At 47.5% G+C, this 23,957-nt stretch overlaps 1 protein-coding gene across 4 annotated transcripts in view; it reads left to right on the top strand.

Moving 5' to 3' along the window:
- PLEKHM3 (pleckstrin homology domain containing M3) overlaps nucleotides 1-23,578 on the top strand; it is a 171,241-nt gene extending 147,663 nt beyond the window's left edge. The window contains exons 8-9 of one of the 4 annotated variants that reach the window (XR_011472395.1): nucleotides 17,245-21,557; nucleotides 22,100-23,578. Coding sequence is in view for 1 of the 4 variants with exons in the window: in XM_070421986.1 (XP_070278087.1) it covers nucleotides 17,245-17,422 (178 nt within the window). In the remaining 3 variants the exon portion in view is untranslated. Of the gene's footprint in view, nucleotides 1-17,244 lie in introns of all 4 variants that reach the window. The other 3 variants (XR_011472396.1, XR_011472394.1, XM_070421986.1) reach the window with 3 other exon arrangements.
- Nucleotides 23,579-23,957: the final 379 nt, after the last annotated feature.

Below are 23,957 nucleotides of genomic sequence, written 5' to 3'. Positions count from 1 at the left end.
ACCAGTGCCATCCTTTCTGTCTGACGCATTCTTGTGACATACAAATCATCCCTCCAGGTTTCCCAATAGGGAAACACCCAAGACTCTCTGAGCCCTGTGCCATCGTCGGCTGTATTTGAATGTGGTCATACTTCACACGGAATTTGGTGTGTTACATATATGCTAGGCATCCCACAAAAATTTACTGTTTGGTTCAGCTCTCCCAAATATATTGTGAGCACTCATTAAGAACACAGACAAAGTTTTTAAATAAACTGATTAGTTAGCATTTAAAATGCTTGCACTAAGCACAGTAAATCAGAGAAAGACAAATACTATATGATCTCACGTATCTGTGAAATCTAAAACAACAACAATACACACATACACCAAAGAAACAAAACCTCAGATACAGAGAAAAGATTGGCGGTTGCCAGAGGCAGGCGGTGGGCGAAACGGGTGTAAATGGTCAAAAGGTACAAACTTCCAGCTGTAAGATAAGTTCTGGGTTGTAATGTACAGAACAGAGACTAAAGATGACAATATTGTACCAGATATGAAAGATTCCAAGAGAGTAGATTTTCAAAGGTCTCATCATAAGAAAAAGAAATGTGTAACTACTGTGTGGGGATAGATGTAAACTAAACTTACTGTGGGGATCATTTCACAATATACATACATATCAAATCATTATGCTGTTTATCTGAAACTAGTACAACGTTATATGTCAACTTTATCTCAGTACAACTGGGGCGGGGCGGGGGGGGAATACTTGCAAAGATAGAGGAGCATGGTAAAAGTCTGAAGCAACACTACAGCTTTACCCAGAAGGTTGGAGCAACTAACCTACCATTAAAGTATTTCTTGGGCACCAGCCTCAGCCACCCAGGTCAGTGGTCGGCAAACTGCGGCTCGCAAGCCATATGCGGCTCTTTGGCCCCTTGAATGTGGCTCTTCCACAAAATACTGACTTCTGCGCATGGGCCACGAAGTTTCAATCGCACTGTACGTGCGTGCTCGCACGTGGTATTTTGTGGAAGAGCCACACTCAAGGGGCCAAAGAGCCGCATGTGGCTTGCAAGCCTCAGTTTGCCGACCATGGGCCCATGTCAACAGCACTCACTTGCCAGAGGGAAGGCATCCACGAAGGTTTCTCCCAGTGTTGGGGGCACTCTTCTGAAAGGGTTATGTGGGTTTTTTAAACATTTATCTTTATTGCTGAAAGTCATACAGATGTGCCCTTTGTTCCCATTCCGTCCTCCCGTGCCCTCCTCCCCTCCAAGGCCTTCACCACACCATTGTCTGTGCCCGTGGGTCATGCATATTTGCATGTAAGTTCTTAAAGCACTGGGTTCTAGAGAAGCAGACTGAGCATTACCTGCCAGTTTTTCCTTGTGCACATACTTGGCCACGCCCTCCCTGCCTCCGAGAAATCGCCATTGCTCTCAGGACCTTGAACTTATCGGCACCTGACTCTCCCCAATCGAGTTCACATACTCTGACACCACATCAAACCTGCACACATTCCAAGAACATTTCCTACACCTCTCTGGTGAGCACGAGAGGTGAGCACCTCTCATGGGAAAGTCCATAGCAAGTGAATTTCCAACAGGGCTTATCCTCTGTGTTATTTTTAAAACCTACGTTGTCAACTTAGCGTACGGAGAAAGAAGGCCTCCAAAGAACTGGCCAGCTCCGGAATCGTCCACCTTGCACTGAAGAACGTGGAGATTCCTCCCAACACACCTGACTTTATGAATCGGTCTTTGTCACTGCATTTCACTGCAATCCCTACCACCTGCCCCTGAGGACCTGGACTTGTTGGGGCATGGACTTTGTTCTTCGCCTTGGCACCTTCTGCCCTCCTCGGAGCTTCATGTACACACGAAGCTTCCGACAGCTAATTGTAGTCAAACCTTGTAAAGGTTTGTTTCAAAAGAGAAAGAAACTGCTTTATTGTAAACTATAGAATGACTTCTTCCCATAGCAGATGCTGAGACACACCGATTTCTCAGCTCGACCTGAACAGTCCATGCAGAGCTGTGTTTTCTGTGGCCCTTATTCCCTTTAATTTGTGGAGGTGGCTTTGCCTAAAGTTGTCGCTTATTTATGTGCCTAGAAAATCATCCAGACCCAGATTTGCCAGCAACCTGACAAAGGCTCTTCCATTTTTCTGGGGAGCCAGTTACAGTGTGTCACTTTTTGAACGAGAGCTTCATGTTCAGGCAGGAATTTTTTCGGTGGGGGCGGGGGCAGTAAAACAAAACTCCAGAGGAGGATTGAGAGCATTGCCCAGAAGCTGGTCTGTCCTTGTGGCTTCCCTATTTGCTCAGCCTCCGTTTTGCTGTGAGTCCTTGCGCAAACAGACTGAATACCTGGATTATGCCCTCATCTGGACTAGAGTACACATACATTACATACCCTTTTCTCACTAATCAGCCTGACACATTCCTTTGTTGGGAAAGGTTCCAAAACAAACACTGTCAGGGCATCTAATTAGCAGGTTTGTGGGCAGAGCTTGGCAGTCCTGTCACATCCTGTTCAACAATAGAGAACAACAGCCTTGGCTCGGCCGGGCTTAAGGGAGGGAACGGCTTCCCTTAAGCATATACACTTTTTTAATGATATTTCCTTTCTGTGGCTTTTCTTGGGAAGCAGCCACTCGGTGAGCGTTGTAATGAGGTGTGGGATCCGCGAAGCCGCGAGAGGGAGTGGGGCTGTGGCGGAGGAAGCAGGAGTCTCCATCCCCTTGCTCTTTCCTCTCTCTGGTATGGAAGGGGGGCACATTGAGGCATTTCTCCAGGGCCCTCTAACACCAGGAGTGGGAGACAGGACTCCTGCCTGTGTTCTAGAATCAGAAAGGGACAGAGGCGGAGGGGAGTGTGGAGAGCAGGTAGGCATTCGGAGAGGAGAAAAACAGGCCGAGAGCTCCCAGATGTTGTGAGTGGCAGCGCAGGCTGGTGACTGACCGGGATGGAATTCGACTCTTAGGCCCTACAACTGCCCGCTCTTCTGTGTATTTGTGTCGGTGAAGGTTTTCTTGGATAAAAACTCTAGCACAATACTAGTTTTTTTGGCTTTTAAACTTTGGTCACAGAGAAACTTGGTAAATAACATTTCACCTTGGCCTGGTGGCTCCTACATTCACGTGTCAAAATGTCTCGGAATGTCTCACACAGACAAGACTTTTGTGAAACCCTCAGGACTGACCTGACCTTTTATGCCATTAAGCCCCTTGATAAATACGGTGCGTTTATAAACATGGTCTTAGCTGGCGAGGCCACCATTGTTTTTTTGAAACCATTTGGTCACTTGAATAGATGGCTGTCATCTCCACCTAGACACATTTCTTACCAGGCATCTAATTAGGTGTCTGGTTAATATTGTGTTCATCATCTTACCTCTAAACATTTTAGACAACCTAATTTTTTGTTGGAGGGGGAAATGTTCACCATTGTTTAACTCGTATTTCAACTTTCTAACTATAAAATTAACTGATGTTCATTATAAAAATTTTGAAAAGTACATAAGAGTATAAAGAAAGTTTCTCTAATATATGTATGCATACTAGAGGCCGGAAGGTCATCTGGAAGGTTGTTTGGCTGGCTGTCTGGTCTAATTAGCATATTACCCTTTTATTATTATAGATATACATATATATGTATTTTGTTTAGTCAACTTGAAATCATATTAAATACATAATTGTATATCCAGCTTTTTTGTCACCTCATATCAGATCCAGGAGAATAATCACATTTCATTTATAAACTTTTATTTTACTGGAAAAAATACAATTAATTGGCTCTAAAATCAGTAAGATCCTTTTAATAAATAGAGGCAGGCTAGCCCACAGAAAGCTCACTGGCCTAGGAATGAAGAAGTCTGCGTGCCACTCCTGACTCTGCCTCTAACTGGCAGTGTGACCTCTCATGAGCCACCGCCTCTGGGTCTGCACCCCAGGCTCCTGGCACTGATTTAAGCTCCAACTGACCAAAGGAGTAAGAGCTTTACTTCCGTTTTATTGCTTAGCATTTTGTATTAGTCTTTTTGGTAGTTTGTCATAGTGTTTTCAGTAAAGTTGACTGATTTTTGCCAGAATTCACCCAGAGGGAGTAAGATAGAAATTGAAATTGTGAGTCAGTCCATTTGGAAATATTATAAGCTTCCTGAGGAAACTGACTTTGTCTGTTTTGCTCACTGCCCCATCCTCTTCATCTAGAATACCACATAGTAAATGCTCAATAAATCACCCATGAATAAATGAAGAATTTGCTTTGTTTTAGTTCTTCAAATCTGTACTTAACATGTTTTCTTTTATTTTAAATAGCTTCTAAACTAATTCCAGGGAAACTGTCTACTTCAATGTAGACATTACCAAGGTAATGTGACTTTATTGAATGAGTGACAACGCAGCATGTTAGGGACAGATGTGTTTTACTGGCCCAGTGGAAACTTTAATGTCAAAAATATGAGCTTTGCTAAGCTACTCAGATAATTTAATTTTCAGAACATCTCTGAGGTCATTTCTTAGTGTGTGCTTTTTCCTGCCATATAGGACTGTAAATAAGTAACCTGAAATACACAATAGGCAAGAGAAGGAGTATTTACCTTTGCATACAAAAAAATGTTGACTTTTCAGACTGAGCAGTATGTTCTGAAATGAACTGTTTTATGCTTTAGAACTACAAAAGGTACAATCGTATCTTGGTTTTGTCTGTATATGTTAATGATATTTTGAGACTTTTTCATCCAACTAATTATGGGAGTACAAGTGGTAATATCTTCTTAAAGTTGTTTTTTAAAAAATCCTTTTTGGTTTTATCGCAATATCTAGTGTCCGTTATCATAATATTATTAAACCCCTTTAGCATTCTGAATATTAAAACACTCAATGTTGCATCAGGAAGCATCTGCATATGCTGCCTATAGCTACCATCAATAAACTCTGTTCAGTTCAGGATGCCTTCAAAACACTTAAAATGGAGATAAAGGCCCAGCCCATAGATGTTCACACTCTGTACAAAAGTTGGTATTTGGACTGAATTTATATCAGAGCACAGACCCTTTGTAGAGTCAGAGGGAACTTAGCAATCACTCTCTCATCCCCTATAACACCCTCCCCTCCCCCAACCCCACTTCCAACCCTTAACCCCCATCAAGGTCAGCATCCCCACCCAAAACCATAGCCATCGCTAGAGGAAGATTCAGGCTGCTGAATCCAGTGTAATACTCTTTCTGCCTCACTCTTTTTGTCAGAACACTAGCCTGAAATTTGAGGGACCCACAAACCATCTTAGGAGGGCAAAAGACTCCACTGCCTACCTTTCACTGGTCTCGGGTACTTCTGGTGATGGGTGATGGTTTCCAAAGACTGCAGTGGAAACACTGGAAACCACTAATTTGAACTGATTTAACTCAAACTGAAAGATCTGATTTGGCCTTGACAGTTAGGACTTTGAAGGATCTTAAAGCCTTTCTCTAAGAGAGGTGTTAATACCTTTTTGCTAGAAAGAGAATCCTTGGTAAAGGGAAAGAAAATTTAAATTAAAAGACATAGCTGGAAGGCCATGTGCATCAATGATTTGGAAGAAAAAGTGCAGAATTGAGAATGAAAAGAGAAGGAAGAAATCCTTGGCGGTAGGGAAGAAGGGGGCGGAGGAGAAGGACAGGGTGGAGTGATGGGGAGTGACGTGAATGTCAAAGCAGCAAACAAGAAAGATGGCTTTTCCCTTCCTCCGACTGCCCCGAGAGCACACGTGAGGTCTACTGTTTAAAAGAGAGAGACCTTAATACTTAGAAAGTACCTACGAATGGTACTTAACCCTTCTTCCCCACGCCTAGCCCCACCTGAAAGTTTCTTACCTCAGTTTTTCTCACTGAAAGATCTAGAGTTTGCCCAGAGACAATGAAGGAGAAAAGGCTTAGTTATTGGTCAGCACAGCACATTGCCCACCAGACCTAAGCTGCAGGCTCCCATTGGATTCCCTCCGTGAGTGACTGTGTCGTTGCCTTTGACTTTCCTTCGCTGATATACCAGCATCCAGCCTTCGCCCTATTCCTGTCTTATGAATAAATGTAGTGTTGAAAGAAATAAAATTTTCAGTGACTTCTAGGTGTCTTACCTGTGTATTGCTTGACAAAGCATTACTATTTTTATTGCTGTGATTATCAGTTCCATCCAACTTTACTAATATGCAGAGTGGAAACCAAAGTTCCAAAGAGTGTTCTCACTCGGTGAAAGGGGCTGCCAAAGCAAGCATGGTTGCTCACTCTCCTTCCCTTATTCACTGTTAACATATACCTGCTTTTACACATTATTGCGATATCTGTCCAAGATAATACATGCTTGGTTCATGCACAGGATCATGTTAGTGAGTAAATATTTATACATCATTACACAATTGAACCGTGTTTCTTAATTTATAAACATGTCAACCATCAGGCTATTAATTTAACTCACCAAATTTGCACAATACCTTTATCACTAAATAAAGATGAAAAAAATCTGAGATGTTCAATACATTAAATCTCTAAGCAAGGATTAATCTTTGACCACCTGGGATGTTTATACAAGTGCATCTGCATCTCATTTTAAATAAACTTTATAAATAAAACTATATGATATAAATTTTAAATAACTGATTGATTATATACATTCCAAATTTTTTCATTTAACATAAATATGGGCACCAGTATTATATTCAATATAGAATTGATTTCTATAGTTGTTTACATAAGAGGAGACTATTTTTACCAGATATAAAAATCTGTAATAATAAAAGTGTAATATACTAATTAGACCAGATGTCCTCCTATCCTTCCATAGGACGAAGCTGGGGCTGCGAGGGAAGCCCAGGTCCCAGGTGCCTGCGGGAGGAAGGAAGGCCTACTCTTGCACGAATTTCGTGCATCGGGCCTCTAGTATATTATAAAATACACAGCATAATGTAGGCATCGTAACACACAGATCAATGGGACATGATTTCAGAAGTACAGAAATAGACCCAAGAAAAATGGGATTCGGTATATGAGAAAGGTGTCGCAGCAAATTAGTGAAACAAACTGTGCATCATTCCACAAAAGGAGCTGGGGCTAGATAGGCTTTTGTAGGAAGAAAAGTGCTGGATTTTACCATTCTCCTTTCATCAGAATATATCTAGATGGATCAAATATTTTCATGAAAAACATTTAAACCCATAAAGTACTAACATAAAAGATGGATGAATATTTGTATGATCTTAAATGGAGAAGGTCTTTCTAAGCCTAACACAAACCCAGAAGCCATGAAAGTTAAATGCTTTTAAAAACATAAAAATTATTAAACTTTAAAAATTCTATAGATAAAGACAGAGCTAAACAGTAAACTTGGAGGAACATTTTCAACAGATGTGACAAAGTACTAATGTCCTGGATATAAAAAAATCTTTAAGTCAGTAAGTGTAGTAAAAGTCTATATAAAACAGGCAAGGGGCATAAACTAATTCTGGAAAAAATATGGAAGTGGCCAATAAATACAGAAACTACTACATATTATTTGGAATTAAATAAAATGAGATTTGTTTATTAGCTTTGAGGAAAAAATATATATAAAATGTAAAGCCTTATATAAAAACATTATTTAATAATTTTCTGATTTCATTTTGCAAAGTCCATATTTTTGTTAAAATATTTAGAACAGCTCTAATATTAGCCTGTTGTCTTTGGAAATGATTGGCCTAGAATAGTGGTTTTCAAACTTTCACGTTCATAAAATTCTCTGGAGGGCTTGTTAAAACACGGACTGCTGGGCCCCACCCTAGAGTTTATGATTCAGTAAGTCTGGATTAGGACCTGATATTTTGCTTTTCTCACAAATTCCCTGGTGATGCTGGTTTGGCTGGTCCAGGGACCACACTTTGAGAGTCACTGGCTTAGAACACATGGAGAATTAGAAACTCATGTAATGCCGTCTCATTAAGAGAATTGTATTGGTGAGAAGAGACAAATAGGGGATTAGTCCGAAGTTATGACAAAACACTTTGGGTTGTTTCTTTGAAAGCATTTCTCCTTCTAAATTTATATCACTACCTCATTCCTAAGCAACCAATCATGCTGCTCATAAAATTAGATTTGGTTTACCTTCTAAACTTTTTTGCATTTTTCTAATGTACTCATGCTTGAAAAAAAAATTTTTTGCTCCAGTAAGTGTCTTAGTACTTTGAGGAATTGAAATATAATATGTTTATAGAAGTAAAACCTATTCAAAGTCTTAGATACCTATCATCCTTATAAATTATTATTTCTTTTAAAGAGGCTTACTTCAAAACTTGACAGTTAAATTTTTCATTTTTACATACAAAAGTAGACTAGTGAATCAATGGAATTCATATATAAGCCACGATTATTCAAGATTATTGTTTTTTAATCTGCATTAGCCTGATAATACTCCCATATTCATGCCCTTTGTTTTAGATGTAGCAAGGAATTTCTGAACATTTCTTGGGCCGTTAGATGTTGAACTATAGAAATCCCTGCAGAAAGCCATTGCTCTTAGTTATGGTTCTCTATGGCTACAATTATAATTTATTCTAGCTTTTGACAGAAATTGTAGAACATTTTAAAATCCTCCTAAAGTTCCATTACTTCTCTAATATTAAATAAGATTTTCTTAAAGTAGTCCCCCCAAAAGATGGACATTTAATTGTTGAGAATTATATTAACTGCCAGGTGAACCATAAAACAAAACAAAACTTAGAAGTGTCAGAAATATCAGTTTTTCCCTATCCCCAAAAATTATTTCATTCAGGTCAAATCTATTATGGTTTTGTACAGCCACACGGACTATTGCTGAGAAGTTGTCACCGTCTACAAATCACCAAGAAGCATTTATTAAGCGTTTGCACTAAAGGTAATGGGGAGTTACTGTCCCCAGTAGGGTAGCAAAATTAACAAATGAATTAATTAACCCTTGTTTACATTCTGTTTCAAAGCCAAGATTTCAAGTAAAGCTTTTGTCAAAGGTATTAGCTGAGCTTGGTTTACAAACTAAAAGTGCAAGACCTGTGAAAGCCAAATGCTTTGTGGGTACAATCGGGGAAAAGCCTTCCTTAATTAACTCTGGGGATTAAGAGGTAAATAAAAAGATCATTGCAGGACATACCAATTGTTCTTCCCAGATTTGAGTCCTAGCAGGTATTCAGGGATGTTTTGAATAACTTACAGGAGCATGTGGCCAGTAACAGGGAAAAGGGCCAGGTTTCAAGTCAGAAGACTGGAATCTAGTCCACAGCTGATCACTTACTAGTTCTGGGGCCAGATTAGCCACCAGTTGTTTTATTTTTTCACTTCATTTTATCTATTTACTGGCCGACTTATTAAAAACAGGAAAACAAATAGTACCTAGCTCAGAGAGCTAATGTAAGGATAATTTATGTAAAAACAGGGGCAAAGGGCCGTACAGATGCTGCCTAATTTAGATGTCTAATCCTGATCATGCTGTATTTGCGTTTACCATACAGAACTATTGCAGTCGCTTTATGAGCTAGCACAGAAACGCCTTAATCGGCCAGACATTTGGCCAAAGGAGCTGGATCTTTTCCAGTCTCTTTATAATTCTAGTCAAACCATATGGATACCTGCTTAGCCCCCATATCCCTACCCTGAGCCAAAAAAGGAAAACAAATTACAAGGAACACTCCTAAATGTGACAGGCCCAAGTGTATCTATTTCCCACTCTACAAGGAGCCACGATAGTTCTGGAATCCAACGTTTCCAGACAGCGCTTTTCCCCACCCCGCTGCTGCTGTGGCGGAGTCAGGGGCCTCTGGTCATCCTGGCGCAGGCTTGGCTGCAGGTGATGCTCCAGGGGGAGGCATGAAACCTGGGGCCTCCTCACCATCAGCACCAACCAAATCAGTTTCTTTTAAAAAAAATATATATATTTTTATCTATTTCAGAGAGGACGGGAGAGAGATAGAGACAGAAACATCAATAATGAGAGAGAATCATTGATTGGCTGCCTTCTGAACGCCCCACACTGGGGATCAAGCCTGCAACCAGGCATGTGCCCTCACCAGGAATCAAACCATGACCTTCTGGTTCATAGGTCGACGTTCAACCACTGAGCCACGCCAACTGGGTCATAATCAGTTTCTTATTGTGTGTTAATCTGTCTTTATCTTAACCCAGCTATACCCCCCCCCCCAATAAAGTGAATCTGTTACATTATATCATTTGTTTAATCATATTGAATTCATTTTATCTTAGGATATTTAGTAACATGTCTGTGTTTTCTTCTAAACAGCAGACATGTATGTAAAGTAAGTACATATATACCACCTACGTACCTAACACAGGCACACAGCGTAGGTGCTATTGGCTGATTTCCTATTCAAGCAAATTATAAGTTGTTGGCTTATGTGATTTACTTACCTAATAACAGAAGAAAACACCAACCCAAAACATTAAAATAACCAGTCCCCAGTAACTACCTTCCTTAGCTAAGAGATTTAAATCATCCTCCTGGTTTCTTGGAAAAACCAATAATGGCTAGTGGCCCTATGGGGCGCCTTCCATAGGCGCTATCTACCAAACCACACTCGCATGCCTGATAAGGTGGGCCTACTTCTGCACCCCGCCCTGCTCGCCGTGGGCTCTGCGGGGGAAGCAGCCACAGCGCTACCCTGCGCTGCGGGCCTGCCCTTCGCTCGTCAGAGATCCAGCCAAACTCAAGCCTGAATCTGAATCCTAGCGAAGTATCTGAGGTCACTGCCGGAGCCAAAAATAAAAATGCAGCAGGAGTAGGACCCAGCGTCGACAGAGCAGAGCGGACGGTGACCTCAGCCTGGGGCAGGGGCCCGTAGCGGTCTCCTGTGGCCTCCTGAGCAGCTAGAACCTAGAAGGGCGCAGACAGCACCTCGTGCCTGTCTCTAATTGCTCTCACATCATCAGCATTCCAGAACAGGAAACTGTCTGCAGCAGGAATTCTTGCTTCTGTGCCATAAGGTTTGAGCAGCGACCCTTTCCCCTGCATACATCTGCTTCTGTGGGTTTGTGGCAGGTGGGTCTTCTGGGTTTTGATGGCTGTGAGAACAGCGTGTCTCTCCCATCTCTTGGCAACTCACTATTAGATTTCCGGGTTATGAACTCCTCCCTCACTGGCCGCTGGTCAGTCAGGAAGCTCATTGTTAGGTGAACGACTGTTCATAACATGTACAGTCTCGTGCCAAGGTGCCTTTACTAAGACACAGAGTGAGGTTCGTGTTGCCCAGATTGTAGACATGTTCTCTTGCGCCCGGCCCAAGAAAGGGGACCCGCTTGCCAGGGACTCAGGGATAATGGATGCCACTGTCTCCCAGAGCTTCGACCAAGGCCGAACTCAACCTGCTCCTTTCTCGTCCCACATCCTATGGTGAATCCAGTGCGGACATGCACCTGGTTCACTTCAACACGGCTGTCCTAACGGTTCAAACACAAAACTACTTCCACAGGCGGCAGTACGTGATTGCTGCCTCTAGCCAGCTGCCACCCCTCACCCTCAAATAAAAGCCCCAATTCTTTTTTTTCCCCTCCTTGGAGAGAGCTGGTGTGATGAAGGTGGGAGAGGCTTAGAGAGAAACCCTTAATATTTCATTGTAATCTCATGGGATAGGGGCAGCGTCAGCTCCTTTGGGCCAACTTCCTGATAGTCAGAACTGCATGTACTAATTCATCTAAACTATTTCATGGCTTTTGCTTAGTCAGTGCAAATAAATACAATAAAGTAGTGCTTTTCACATGAAGGCTCGTCGCCTCCAGTCCCAGCTTGCCAGCTGGGTCTTTCCCCGAGAGGCCAGCAGGGCTCCATGCCCCTCTGTCATCCACAGGCGCAGTGGGGCCAGGACATTTGGGAAAGAGGAGGACAAAACCCGGAGTAGCCCTGCTCCCTCCTGCAAAAATCTACAAGTTGAAAGAACCTTGGATACTCTCTCATCAAGCCTTCTCCTTTGTTTTTGTGGAGAGCAAGGTGCAGAGATCAAGTCAGTTACCCAAGACTGCAGTGATGCTAGGCCAGTGGTCGGCAAACTCATTAGTTAACAGAGCCAAATATCAACAGTACAACGATTGAAATTTCTTTTGAGAGCCAAATTTTTTAAACTTAACCTATATAGGTAGGTACATTGTTATTAACTTAATTAGGGTACTCCTAAGGCTTAGGAAGAGCCACACTCAAGGGGCCAAAGAGCCGCATGTGGCTCACGAGCTGCAGTTTGCCGACCACGGTGCTAGGCCAACCTGGGCCAGGAACTCTGGGCTCCTCACGGTAGCCAAGCTCTCCCGCTGTAGTCAGTGGCTTTGCTATATACTGGCCTCCCCTTCTCTACAGTGGCTGCTGAAGCCTAGCTGCTCTGGGTGCATAAAAGCAATTTATTTTATGGAGCAGATACAGAGCTTTTTGGTTTTGACTCACTAGATGGCCCAGACAAGCCTGAAGACGCAAAGGGTGCCGCAGAGAAACCGCCCAAAGGGTTGGGCGACCCAGGGCCAGCCACCAAGATGGCTTGGGGAGGAATAAAAATCAGAGTGAGCTGAGAGAAAGTTAGGGTTCCTGAGCAACGCAGAGAATATGTCCTGGGTATCGACTTCTTAAAAGATATTCTAAATTATTTTTAGAAACCACAGGGTGGTTAATGCTAGTGGGTTTCAGCTATTTTAATCAGTTGATGTATTAAAAATATATATTTGTGCCCAGCTAGTGTAGCTCAGTGGTTGGGCATTGACCCATGAACCAGGAGGTCATGGTTTGATTCCCGATCAGGGCACATCTCCAAGTTGCTGGCTCCATTCCCAGTAGGGGGCGTGCAGGAGGCAGCCCATCAATGAATCTCTCTCAGCAATGATGTTTCTGTCTCTCTCTCTCCCTCTACCTTTCTCTCTGAAATCAATAAAAACATATTTAAAAATAAATTTGAATATATATGGAAGTGATGTGGGCTTTATTGATTAGTGTGAGTATAACGGGGGGAAAGGGGGCTGTTTTAGCCCCTGGCACCTCTGCTGGGATGCCTTCCCCAGATAAATTAGGTCAGTGGTTCTCAGCTGGGATGACCTCCACTCCAGGGGACGTTTGCACGTTTGTCAGTGTCTGGAGACGTTGCTGGTTGTCACAAAAGGAGGGAATGGAGGAAGGGTGGTACTAGCATCCGGTGGGTAGAAGCCGGCGATGCTGCTAAACATCCCACAATGCACAGGACAGCCTCCCCACAACAAAGAACTATCCGGCCCAAAATGTGAGACGTGCTGAGGTGGAGATGCCTGGATGAAATGAAGCCATGGATGCTTTCAGGAAAAACCGCTGGATGGCTGTGCAGCCGCGTGTCCCTGCAGTGGCATTCTCCGTGGCACCGGAGAGGGAGGCCACGGGTCTTTGTTCTCCGGGCTGTACAGCCATACGCGACAGCAAGGAAACCGCCAATGGCAGGACTGATGGCTCCGACGCGAAGGGGCTGGCCCTCCTTTGATTTACCCCTCAGGACTCCAAAGGGACGTTTCCCTTTCATTATCTGTGGCAATTTTCTGCACAGATGATTACACTAGTGGATTTGTCTTAAATAAAAGACATGTTCCTGAAAAGTTGCGTTGGTTAAGTCATATTTTAAGGACATTCAGTAAATACTAAGGAGCCAGTGACTTTTTAAAGTGAAAGGTCCTTTTAAATAAAGTCCTATTCTTAAAGAGGAGCATCCCTATAGATTGCATTATTTTTATTTATTTATTTTTTAAAATATATATTTTACTGATTTTTTACAGAGAGGAAGGGAGAGAGATAGAGAGTTAGAAACATCGATGAGAGATTAGCATCGACCAGCTGCCTCCTGCACGCCCCCCAACTGGGGATGTGCCTGCAACCAAGGTACATGCCCTTGACCGGAATCGAACCCGGGACCCTTCAGTCCCCAGGCCAACGCTCCATCCAGTAAGCCAAACCTGCTAGGGCTTGGTTGCATTTTTAATGCAAATACTTTATTTTTCCTGTGCATTACATTTTTATCTCCGTGCTCCATAAAAATGATATAAGAGGAACAGTTTCTCTTCCTTCTTCCTGTTCCTGCCCCTATTCTTTCCCTTTAAAGGAAAAATTAGGGGGGAATTAACAATAGAGTCTCGGAATTTAGGAAGGTCATTGATCAGTCCAGCCATTATACAGTTCAAAAGACGCCTGCTGGGTTACAAATTGTTAGAAAATAGGACTTGGTTCCATTTTGAAATCATTAATTTTTTTATCTCACTTTTTTTTTTTCAGTTACTGACCTTTGGCTAGAAAGAGCAGGTGCACCGGTCCCTCCATCACCCGTGGGTGTTTGCTGCACCACAAACATTTGATAAGACTCAGCCTCTACCACGGGGTGGGGTGGGGTGGGGTGGGGTGGGGGGACTGGTGTCAGCAGAGATAAGGGGTGGCACTGAAGGAACCCAGCGGTTCCCTCCTTATCAATCACTGCCCTGGGCAACATCCCTCTGTGTATAAGTCGCTGGCTGACCCCGCAGGGCAAGGGGCAGGAAGGAGGACATTTATTTGATAAAGCTGCCATTAGTGTCACTTCACTGACAGGGGCTTCCACAGAGGTCTGACCCAGTGGGGACAAAGCCACTGCCACTGGGAGGAGCCAGCCCAGACGAGAGGCTCCAGGAAGATCTGGGCCACCCCCCCCACCCCCCCACAAGGAGGGAGGGGCTGGGGCAGAGATGCTAGCATGACCCGGATGTCAGCTGCCCGGGTCAGGACAGCGCCGTGTGGAGAAGCCTGGAGTCCCCGTGAGAGCTGGTGTCACGCTCGCCTGCTCCTAGAGCCCTTGCCCTCCCAAGGTCCCTCCTCTCAGTCACCCATTTCGGTCTCGCAGACCCTGGTGGGGAGGAAGGAGGTCATGGGGAGCAGCCTTTTACAAATGAGGAAGCCCAGCACCAAGGAAGTGAGTCCCCGGCTCAGGTCACTCGCGGGAAGCACTTACCACATGCCAGGGACTGTGCTACATGCTTTCTTCATTACCTCACCTGAGCCCCCCAGCACCTCTATGAGGCCTAAGGTCATGCGAACGCTGCCTAGCTGCCTAAGCTCTGACGAAGCTCTGAGATGTGAGTAACTTGCTCAAGGCCATGTCTTCGTCTGCCCAGGCTGTCAGACACAGCCCCACGGTGTTCCCTTCTCTCAGTTCTGGGCCTAGGGCCCGGGCCTGGTCCAGCAGGGCCTGGGTCCGGTAGAGCCCTCTTCCTGGCTGGTGGAGGCTGCCGGGTTGCAGGGTTGCAGGCCTTTCCTCCGTGTCCTGTGGTCCCTCCCTGTAGGGCACTAATCCTGTCAGAGCAGGGCCCACCCTTACGATGTGTTTAACCTTAATTACTTCCCAATGGCCCCCTCTCCTTATAGTGACATTGAGTGTTAGGGCTCCAACATGGGAATTGGGGGGCTGGGGCCGGCACAGTTCAGTGCTTTCACGGTGGGATTGGGGTCAGCCATCTCACCCACTGCTTGCTCTCCTGGCCACAAGGCTTGCTGGGCCAGAGAGCGGGGCTGGGCAGAGACCGCGGGCCATGGAGCTTCTCTCCATCGCTGACGCTGACCCTTCCCAGTGTCTCTCCTTCCAACTTGCTGCCTTCCTTCCTGGGTACAGGCGATGCTAGGAAGGTCCTCCTTTGACAAAACATTCTGACTCCTAGTTGGTGCCAGGGGTAAGTTGGTGCAGGCGAGGGAAGGCGCTTGAAAGACCATCTGGTCCTGGCCATGTGTCCAGTTGGAGCATCAACCCCAACCAAGGTCGCAGGTTCCATCCCGGATGAGGCATGTGTGGGAGGCATCCAACTGATGTTTCTCTCTCTCTCTCTCTCTCTCTCTCTCTCTCTCTCTCTCTTTCCCTCCTCCGTCTCCCTTCCTCTCTCTCATCAGTAATTTTTTTTAAAAAGACCATCTGGAGCCCAGGAACAAAACTCAGGCTATTATGGGAAAAGCAAAAGAAGCCCAAGGCTGAGCCCTGAGGGCTGGTTCCCTTGTAGCCGCAGCGGCTTTGTACCAGGCCCAGGCCGTCCTCTCCCTGGTGTTGCTGGTTGAACACAGTCATGTGGCCCAATTCCTGGGCTCCAGGGGCAAGGTCATAGTCGCCTGTCGCTCGTGTGGGGGGGATGAGAAATTAATGCACATGGGCAAGCCCCCCACTGAGCCAGCGGTCGCGGTGCCCATTGGCTCCTCATTATTAAGACTTTGCAGTAAAAAACAGCCGTGTAGACTCCTGCTCAGGCTTCCAGCACCGAGCCAAGCAGCAGACAGGCACCCATTCACCTGGAATATCTCCTCACAAATCAGAGGATCTGTGTGCTGCTCGAGACTGTGTTCTCTTCCTCGCTCTCTCATGCCTTACTGTTCCCACTTGCTTTATAAAGGTAGACTTAAATGGGGGGGGGGGGGGGGTCCTAATTTAAAAAAAAACAAAACTAAGAACAACAACAGACCACAAGACAGCATTCAAAAATGAAAATGTGTCTTTTTGAATCAGGGTGTTTTCCTGAGCAGGATGCGACGGTGATTTCTTTCCCGGGTCCTTGTCCAGGTAGATTGGAAGAATGAAGCCACAGACAAGAGGCGGTAGATGAAAAGGGTGGAAATTCATTGGAAGCAAATACAGACTCGCACGTAGGGAGGGGGTTCCAAGGGGGTAACCCACTAAACCTGCCTATTTTATCCCTAAAACTCCTTTCAGTTTCACCTCCCGAGACCGTCAAGTAAAGGTGGGGTCCGTGGGGAACCGCTCAGCTCACGGTGCCTGGAGGGGACTGTGCTTTCCTAGCGGTACCTGGGGCTGTCACGGTGCTGGGAGTGCTTTCCCTCGCGGAGGCCCTTCCCTCTCGCTCTCGCTTTCCGTCACTCCGCCCGAGAGTTACTAACACCCTCCGCTCCAGGTGGAGAGGAAACTGACACGGAGCTTCCAGAGCTCAGTGCGTGGTCCCGGGGGTCACAGTCAGCTGCCTGCAGGCTCCATTCCAGGGAAGCCCCAGGCGTCTTCCCAGCTAGTTCTAATCTCACACACACACACACACACACACACGCGCGCACACACACACATACACGTTTTCCAGTGCAGTTCGACCTGGAACATTTGGAAAACGGAGGCGCTCGTTTGCATGAGTCATTCCTCTTCCCAGCGGCAGGGCTGTCTGGAAGCCAATCCTGTGTCCCAAGCGGTGCGCAGGCCCCGGGGTCGCCGGCGTGTGTGTCGTGCTCATTGCTGCCTCGCTCATCCTGTCCCTGGTTGGCTTTTGCAGGTGTGGCAGCTGTGGCGCCGTGTTCCATTCCGAGTGCAAAGAGAAGTCTGTGCCCTGCCCGAGGTGTGTCCGCCGGGAGCTGCAGAAGAAGCAGAAGTCCTTCTGGCGGAGGCTGAACGTGGACGAGAGCCTGGAGGAGGCTTGCAGCATGTTCGAGCTGTCCTACCCCAACACCTGACCGGGCGGGGCCCGAGGTCAGGGTGACCTCTCAGTGACCCACTGGCCCCGAGGCTTCCTGGTGGCCAGGCAGGCCCCTTTCGAAGAAGAGTGCGTCTCGTCTTCAGCTGGACATAGATACATATTTACACATCTACACTCGCACACACACCTGTAGGGACGTTCTGTGTACACCCATGTCCAAAAGGTCCATGGAGCCTCTGTGGCTCCACCAACTACCAACAGCCACTTACACTCAGCCATGAACCTCAGCTGCTCGCTCCCAGGCAAAACGTGGTTTACACACATGCTTTACGCTCGGGACTGTTTTCTTTTTTGTTTGTTTTGCTTGTTCTTTTGGCTGTCAGGGCCACGGGCCAGGAAGGAAGTATTCTTACACAGAACAGCAGGCTTGGGCTACTTTTGTGTTATTTATTTTTAGCCTTCAGAGCCCATGAGGTAACTGAGGCAGGCACCATCACCACCTGTTTCCCAAGAAAGGCTCCTAAACCCAGGAGTGACTTGGGATCCCTCCAGGACCCGGCATCTCGCCTCGGCTCTTCCCCAGAGGTGGGGGTCCCCTATGCTGAGCCACAAGGCTTGGAAATCAGGGGTGCAAGCTCCCCCTGAAAGAAAATCTGCACCCCTAAGTTATCGGGAGAGCTAATCCTGGTTTTGAAGTCCATGTCAGAAAAGTGTTTTTCTTGATAAAGAAGAGACCTCGGCGGCCAGTTACTGCCGTGGTTGCTCTGTTTGCTGGTACGAACCCGCCTCGCCTAGTGACGCAGCGGCCACAGTCCCAGTGTCCCCGCGGCTCTCCCGTGAGCATCTCTCCGGGGCTCGGGTGACACGTGTGACATGTTAATGGAGCTGGGCTGGGGAAATGTCCGAGGGTTGTTAGTACATCGGTGTGTAGACTGGTAGATATCGAGTGCGTGCATTCCAACAGACAGTCTGCAGTTTCTTTCCACAGAATCCTGTGCAGGCGACTCCCACCTGTTCGTTGTAAATGCTTTGTTTCTCATTGTTCTTCATTGCACTTTCGTTTTGACCTTTGTCAAGTTAACCACTTCTACTTTCATCTTTTCTTAATCTTAAAAAAAAAAATCACAGGAACCTGGAACTTCAAAATACCAACCTTAGACTATTAAGAAAATACCAAACTTAGAAATATAATTAACGAGTTCAATCTAATATCATTTAAATACATACATATATACGTATATAATTGCCATTTTAAAGTAAAACAAAAAGTGCTAAAATAAAACGATAGGAAGAAGGAATATAACACCGCTTGGCCGCCTGGCAGGGAGAGTCCTCCCACTGCAGCGCCCACGTAGGGAGCGCTGTGCCGGAAACTGTGGCTCCCCTCCGTCCTCACCTCTTCCCAGGACAGGAAAACACGCTCACATCGAAACGAGGTACATTTAACATCATCGCCTTGCTCCCCCCAGGCCCCGGCCCAGGACCCCTCTGCCCATTGAAGAACGCGATGTTTCCCACCGACTTTGGTGCAGACTGTCAGCTGTCAGCATTCCGCCTCCCGACCCGTGCCAGCTCCCTCAGCCCGGACCACACATTTCCCCTGACAGCTCAGCGCCGCGCGCGTTTGCTTTCTGATCACACAGTAGCTGTATCCAAGGCCTGAGACTTGTTAAAGAGGCAGGGGGCCCCCTTCACCAGACGCCTCGCGGTGCCTTTTACTCTTGGAAAGCAGGTTGGCTCCCCCCACTGCAGCTACAGAGAGAGGGAAAGGGTGGGGAATCTCAGCAAGCGCTTGGCAAACAGGCAAACAAACCCGATCGTCTCCTCTTTCCTCCTCCCCTTGGTGAGATAGAGTTTATATTTTTTAGCTCAAAGAAGATAGCAGACCAGGATCTTTCACGAGAGAATTATGGTCCTGCTTATTACAATGCAGATGTGCTCCATGGCAAAGTGCCTTTTCCCTCACCCTCGCCCGTCCCCGCCCCCCCCCCCCCCCCCCAGCTCCTTCTGCCTCGGCTGTAATTAATGCATCTGCGACTCCAGCTGTCAGCGGGGCGACCCCCCCCCCCCCACACACACACTGCGCTTGCCGACCTGAGCGAGGGCCTCTCCTCCCTCCTCGCGTGTTTGCCCCGCGCACAGAACTTCCTGTCCCACCTCCCGGCACCCAGGGTCAGACCTGCCGCCAGGCGCCAGTCGGGGTAAAACCCTGGGTCCCTGTTCTAAAGGCCTTTGTTGCTGCAGGGCCAGCTCGGAGGGCCCTGCTCAACGTCCGCAGCCCCTGTGAACTGGGGAGCTTTCCGCTCACATCGTTTTCTGCTTATTTTCAAAAGGGAAAAAAATAGATGGGCTATCGCCACCCAGAACTGGCACCGCCTCCCAGGCGCTTCTGTTTTCTCTCCTCGAGGTGCGTTTCTGACAGCCTGGCCGGTGCCCGCGCGGGCCTGCACGATGCTTGATGCTCGCAGCCACCACCACACCTGCCAGGCCAGCGCGGAGCCGGCTTGGGCGCTGGGTCTGCCCCCAAAATTCGAAATTGCTCTTTCAGCCCAGAACGCCTTCATGCACGTGAACGCCCCTACTGTTTCCAGCTCTCACAGTCTCTGGGTGGACGGCGAGGGATTGTTCCAGGCTTAGAAACTGTCACAACAAAAGCAGAGCTGTGACCCCCACCTCGCACGCCACGCCGATGCCCGCCTTTTCTTCCCCGTGAACTCCCCCGCACACCAAGCCCACGAGAAGATGGCAGTGCGTCTCCCGGAGCTGGCGGCCCACTCGGAGCCTCTTTTCACTGGAAAGGCCCCTCCCTGCCCTAGGGCTTGAGGAACTCCCTCCTCCCAGCGCCAGAAACCAAGTGTGAGACCGTCCAACCCTGGTGAACGCTGGCACCTACCCCTGCAGCACAGGAGCCAGCTCCTAAAATAGCCCTCGCTGCACGGCTGCAGGCCGGCCACACGGCACTTAAGGAGCAGGCAACTGGAATGCGACGCGTGTTCTTTCCAGGGCCGCCTCTCCCCACATTTCAAAGCCTCTTTGTATGAAAACCACGTAAACACGCGTCTCCCCGCGCTTCGCTGCCTTTCGGGGGACCGTGTCACAGCCCTTTTCATGTCTGCGGCGCTGACGGCTAGTCTTCCCGGGAGCTGTCCTATTTGATTAGCTGAGGAGGTAACCCCCTTTGATTGTTCTAGACCAGGCCTCCCCGGAAAGGCATGGTGCTGGCACCGGGGACCTGTGGCTCCCAACCAGCTCGGTGGTGCCCGCCAGCCTCCGGCAGAGGGGCTGCGTGCGCCCGGGTCTCCTCCCGCTGCGTGCGGACCGAGGCCTTGGCATCACTGGCTGTTGCAAGCGGCCTCTGCGAAGCTGGTGGAGTCCCTGGGACGGGGACCAGCCTCTGTTCTTGTCTCCGTATGTACACACTGAACATTGTCACCAGAGAGGGTCTTCCCGGGCCTCCTGGGAAAGGCGTGGCTCCCAAACCCCTGGGTTTGTTCTCGACCCCCTGGCCGGAAAGGCCCCGTGTGAACTGCTCACTGTCAGGGTGGGAACCGCGCGATGCCACGCGGACCTCTGCAAAGGGCGCTCCCCGAGGAAGCCCAGGTACCTTCTGCCCCGATTTAGCGAAAGCTGCTGCTGCTGCTGTTGGTGTCGGGCCGAATGACTCATGGCCCTGAGCTGCCCACTTCACGGGAGTAGCCGGATGATGAAGTAACCCTTCTGCTCCTGCTCGAATACTGCCTGGAGTCAGCACAAAGGCTCCTTTATTTTATACTTTTCCTCCTCCCAGTAAAGAGAGATGCATGCCGTTTCCCCCTTTTTTTCTGGAGTCTTCTGTCTCACTACTTTTCTTACTCTAAGATAATGTGAAAAAGTAGAGGTTTGGGGGCCTGGCTGACAGAAGCGAACACCGCCCTCCGTGGCGTGGATCGCGTCGTGAGAAGTTCGGACTCTTCTCCTCCCCGTGGCACTTGCTCAAGCCGGGCGTTAGGAGCTTCCCCTGTGCCCCTCGGACGGTGCCCCTCACCCCAGTCAAGCGGAACTAACTGCTCGGGACTGAACCCAGTGATGGGTGAACAAGCCCAACGCAGTTCATCAGAACAGACAACTGTTGATTGCTCTCGTGTGGGACGGTATACGGACAGTTAGCCCTGCGCCCGGCAGCCTTCTTATCGGTAATTCTAATTTCATCGTATTCAACTATCTCTAACTTGAGGGGTTTCGTGTGTGTTAGTGAGATTTTACCTTGGCAGGTAAAATCCAAGTCACTGTTAAACTCTAGGCAAACGTCAAAAGAAATGTGTGAAATACCCCACCCCTCAGCACCCCTGTAGTTGCTGTCAGGGGTTTTATTTAAAATGGGTCCCAAGAGACCACGATCCGTGGCACCTGCCCGATGAAGTGGCCTGGGTGTGGTAGGAGGCATTGCTAAACTCCCGCTAAGCTCAAACGAGGCGACACCCGCCGTTTCGCTTTGGTTCCTCCCTTTGGAAAGAGCTGTCTCACCCTGGCTGGTTTGGCTCAGTGGATAGAGCATCGGCCTGCGGACTGAAGGGTCCTGGGTTCAATTTCGGTCACGGGCACATGCTGGGGTTGCAGGCTCGATCCCCAGTAGGGGGCGTGCAGGAGGCAGCTGATCAATGATTCTCTCTCATCATTGATGTTTCTCTCTCTCTCTCCCTCTCCCTGTCTGAAATCAATAAAAATGTATTGAAAGGATGGAAGGAAGGAAGGAAGGAAGGAAAGAAGGAAGGAAGGAAGGAAGGAAGGAGCCGACTCGTTAGACCGGGAGGGAAGCCAGTAGCTGCAGGTAGGTCAGGTGCCCACAGCAGCTCAGCCCAGAGCAGCGGCCTTCCTGCCAGCCATAGAGCTGCAGATCAGCCGCCCTCCCTGCCCTGCTCCTCCTGCCCCCAATCCTGAGCCCCAGCCTAGATTCCGTCTCATGGCTAGTACCCCAGCTAGTGCCCAGCTGGGCCCGTGGCTCCTCCACTCCTGCCACCCCATCCCTTCCCCGTAGGAGTGCCTTATAGGACCAAACGCCCAGTGCTTCTAGCCCATCTGACCCCGTGAAGCCGGCAGGGCCCTCTGCCTGCACATGGATCCCGTTGCTCCTGCCCTGCTGGCTGCTCTTCACACAGATCCCTCAGAGCCTGCACCCGCCATCACACGTCTGACCTTTCACCTTCGTTAACCTGGTGCCTTACGCTCCCGAGTGAAAAGGATTCCTGTGAGAAACACACTGTCAAAGCAGAATGGCGGACACGTTGGCTTCTTAGCTCCACTCGACCAGGAAACACAGGAGATACAAACCACATAATGTTTTAACGTTATTTGATGCTGCTTCTTAAATCATTCTGTTTGCTTGCTTGCTTGCTCTCATTAACGAAACTCAGGGGAATGTCACGATGTCACCGAGGCCAATGGGAAGAGAAATCAAACCAGTTATCCAGATCTGAATCTGGGAAGTCAGTGAACTTGGCCTTTTTCAGGTTGAGAAGTTACATAAACATGAGGATTTTTTTTTTTCTTTATATAAAGGTTGGTTATTTTGCCACCCGCTTTCCAGTGAGAAGTGGGAAGGCTCTCGGGGAATTGGTGATAAAAATGTATCTGTGTGGGTCAGGCAGGCCACTGAGCTATTGTTACATTGGGCTTTCCCTGCTGGAGGCCTAGGTTCTGCTTTTGGTCATCTATCAGAATCCTATTGTGGATAGCCAGTGGCCTGCTGCAGAAAATGTATGAGAGGAAACCTGTCTTGCAGGGAGGGTGAGAAGGGACACGCAGAGCTGCAGAGGAAGATGCTGAGCACGGCGGGGGGAGGGCCTGCACGCTGGCTCTCTCGCTCCTGGGTCAGAACTGTCATTGCCCCTCAGTTCTGCTCGGGCACCACAGAACTGACGATAATTTTGGGGTTGGGCTATTCTATCACTCTGTGTTGAGCGATGTGTAACAGCTGATGTGCTAACTTACGCAGGCGTTGTTTCTGTTTTCTGGATTTCATGGCCTTTTGTTTTGGCATCGCTTATCCATACTTTTGTTTACATCATTTTTTAAATATCCGTAACTGTAATAATATGAAATGAAGTTGTACTGTTGACCAAACCACTCGTTTTCATGGCTATCTGTTATATAATTTAAGTGCACCAGTTCCCAATGTATAAAGTTATCTCGCCCTCAATAAACAATGCAGAAAGTACTTTCTCGTCTCATAACAACTTCATTAAATTAGTGTTTTAGGGGGAGCTGTAAGGGGGGGGGCGGGTGTGGAAGCCCAGGATAAGCCCAGGGTGTTCATTCAGAGTCAAGATTTGAGCTTCAGCCATAACCGGTTTGGCTCAGTGGATAGAGCGTCGGCCTGTGCACTGAAAGGTCCCAGGTTCGATTCCGGTCGGGCATGTACCTTGGTTGCGGGCACATCCCCAGTAGGGGGTATGCAGGAGGCAGCTGATCAATGTTTCTCTCTCATCGATGTTTCTGACTCTCTATCCCTCTCCCTTCCTCTCTGTAAAAAATCAATAAAATATATGTAAAAAAAAAAAAAAGATTTGAGCTTCATTGAGAGTGAGCTACTGGGA

This window comes from Myotis yumanensis, unplaced genomic scaffold (assembly GCF_028538775.1).
Source record: "Myotis yumanensis isolate MYYU_CA2020_CCGP unplaced genomic scaffold, mMyoYum1.0.hap1 SCAF_8, whole genome shotgun sequence".
NCBI classification, from domain to species: domain Eukaryota; kingdom Metazoa; phylum Chordata; class Mammalia; order Chiroptera; family Vespertilionidae; genus Myotis; species Myotis yumanensis.
The sequence above is the reverse complement of the archived record's forward strand: the minus strand, read 5'-3'. Positions and strand labels throughout refer to the sequence as shown.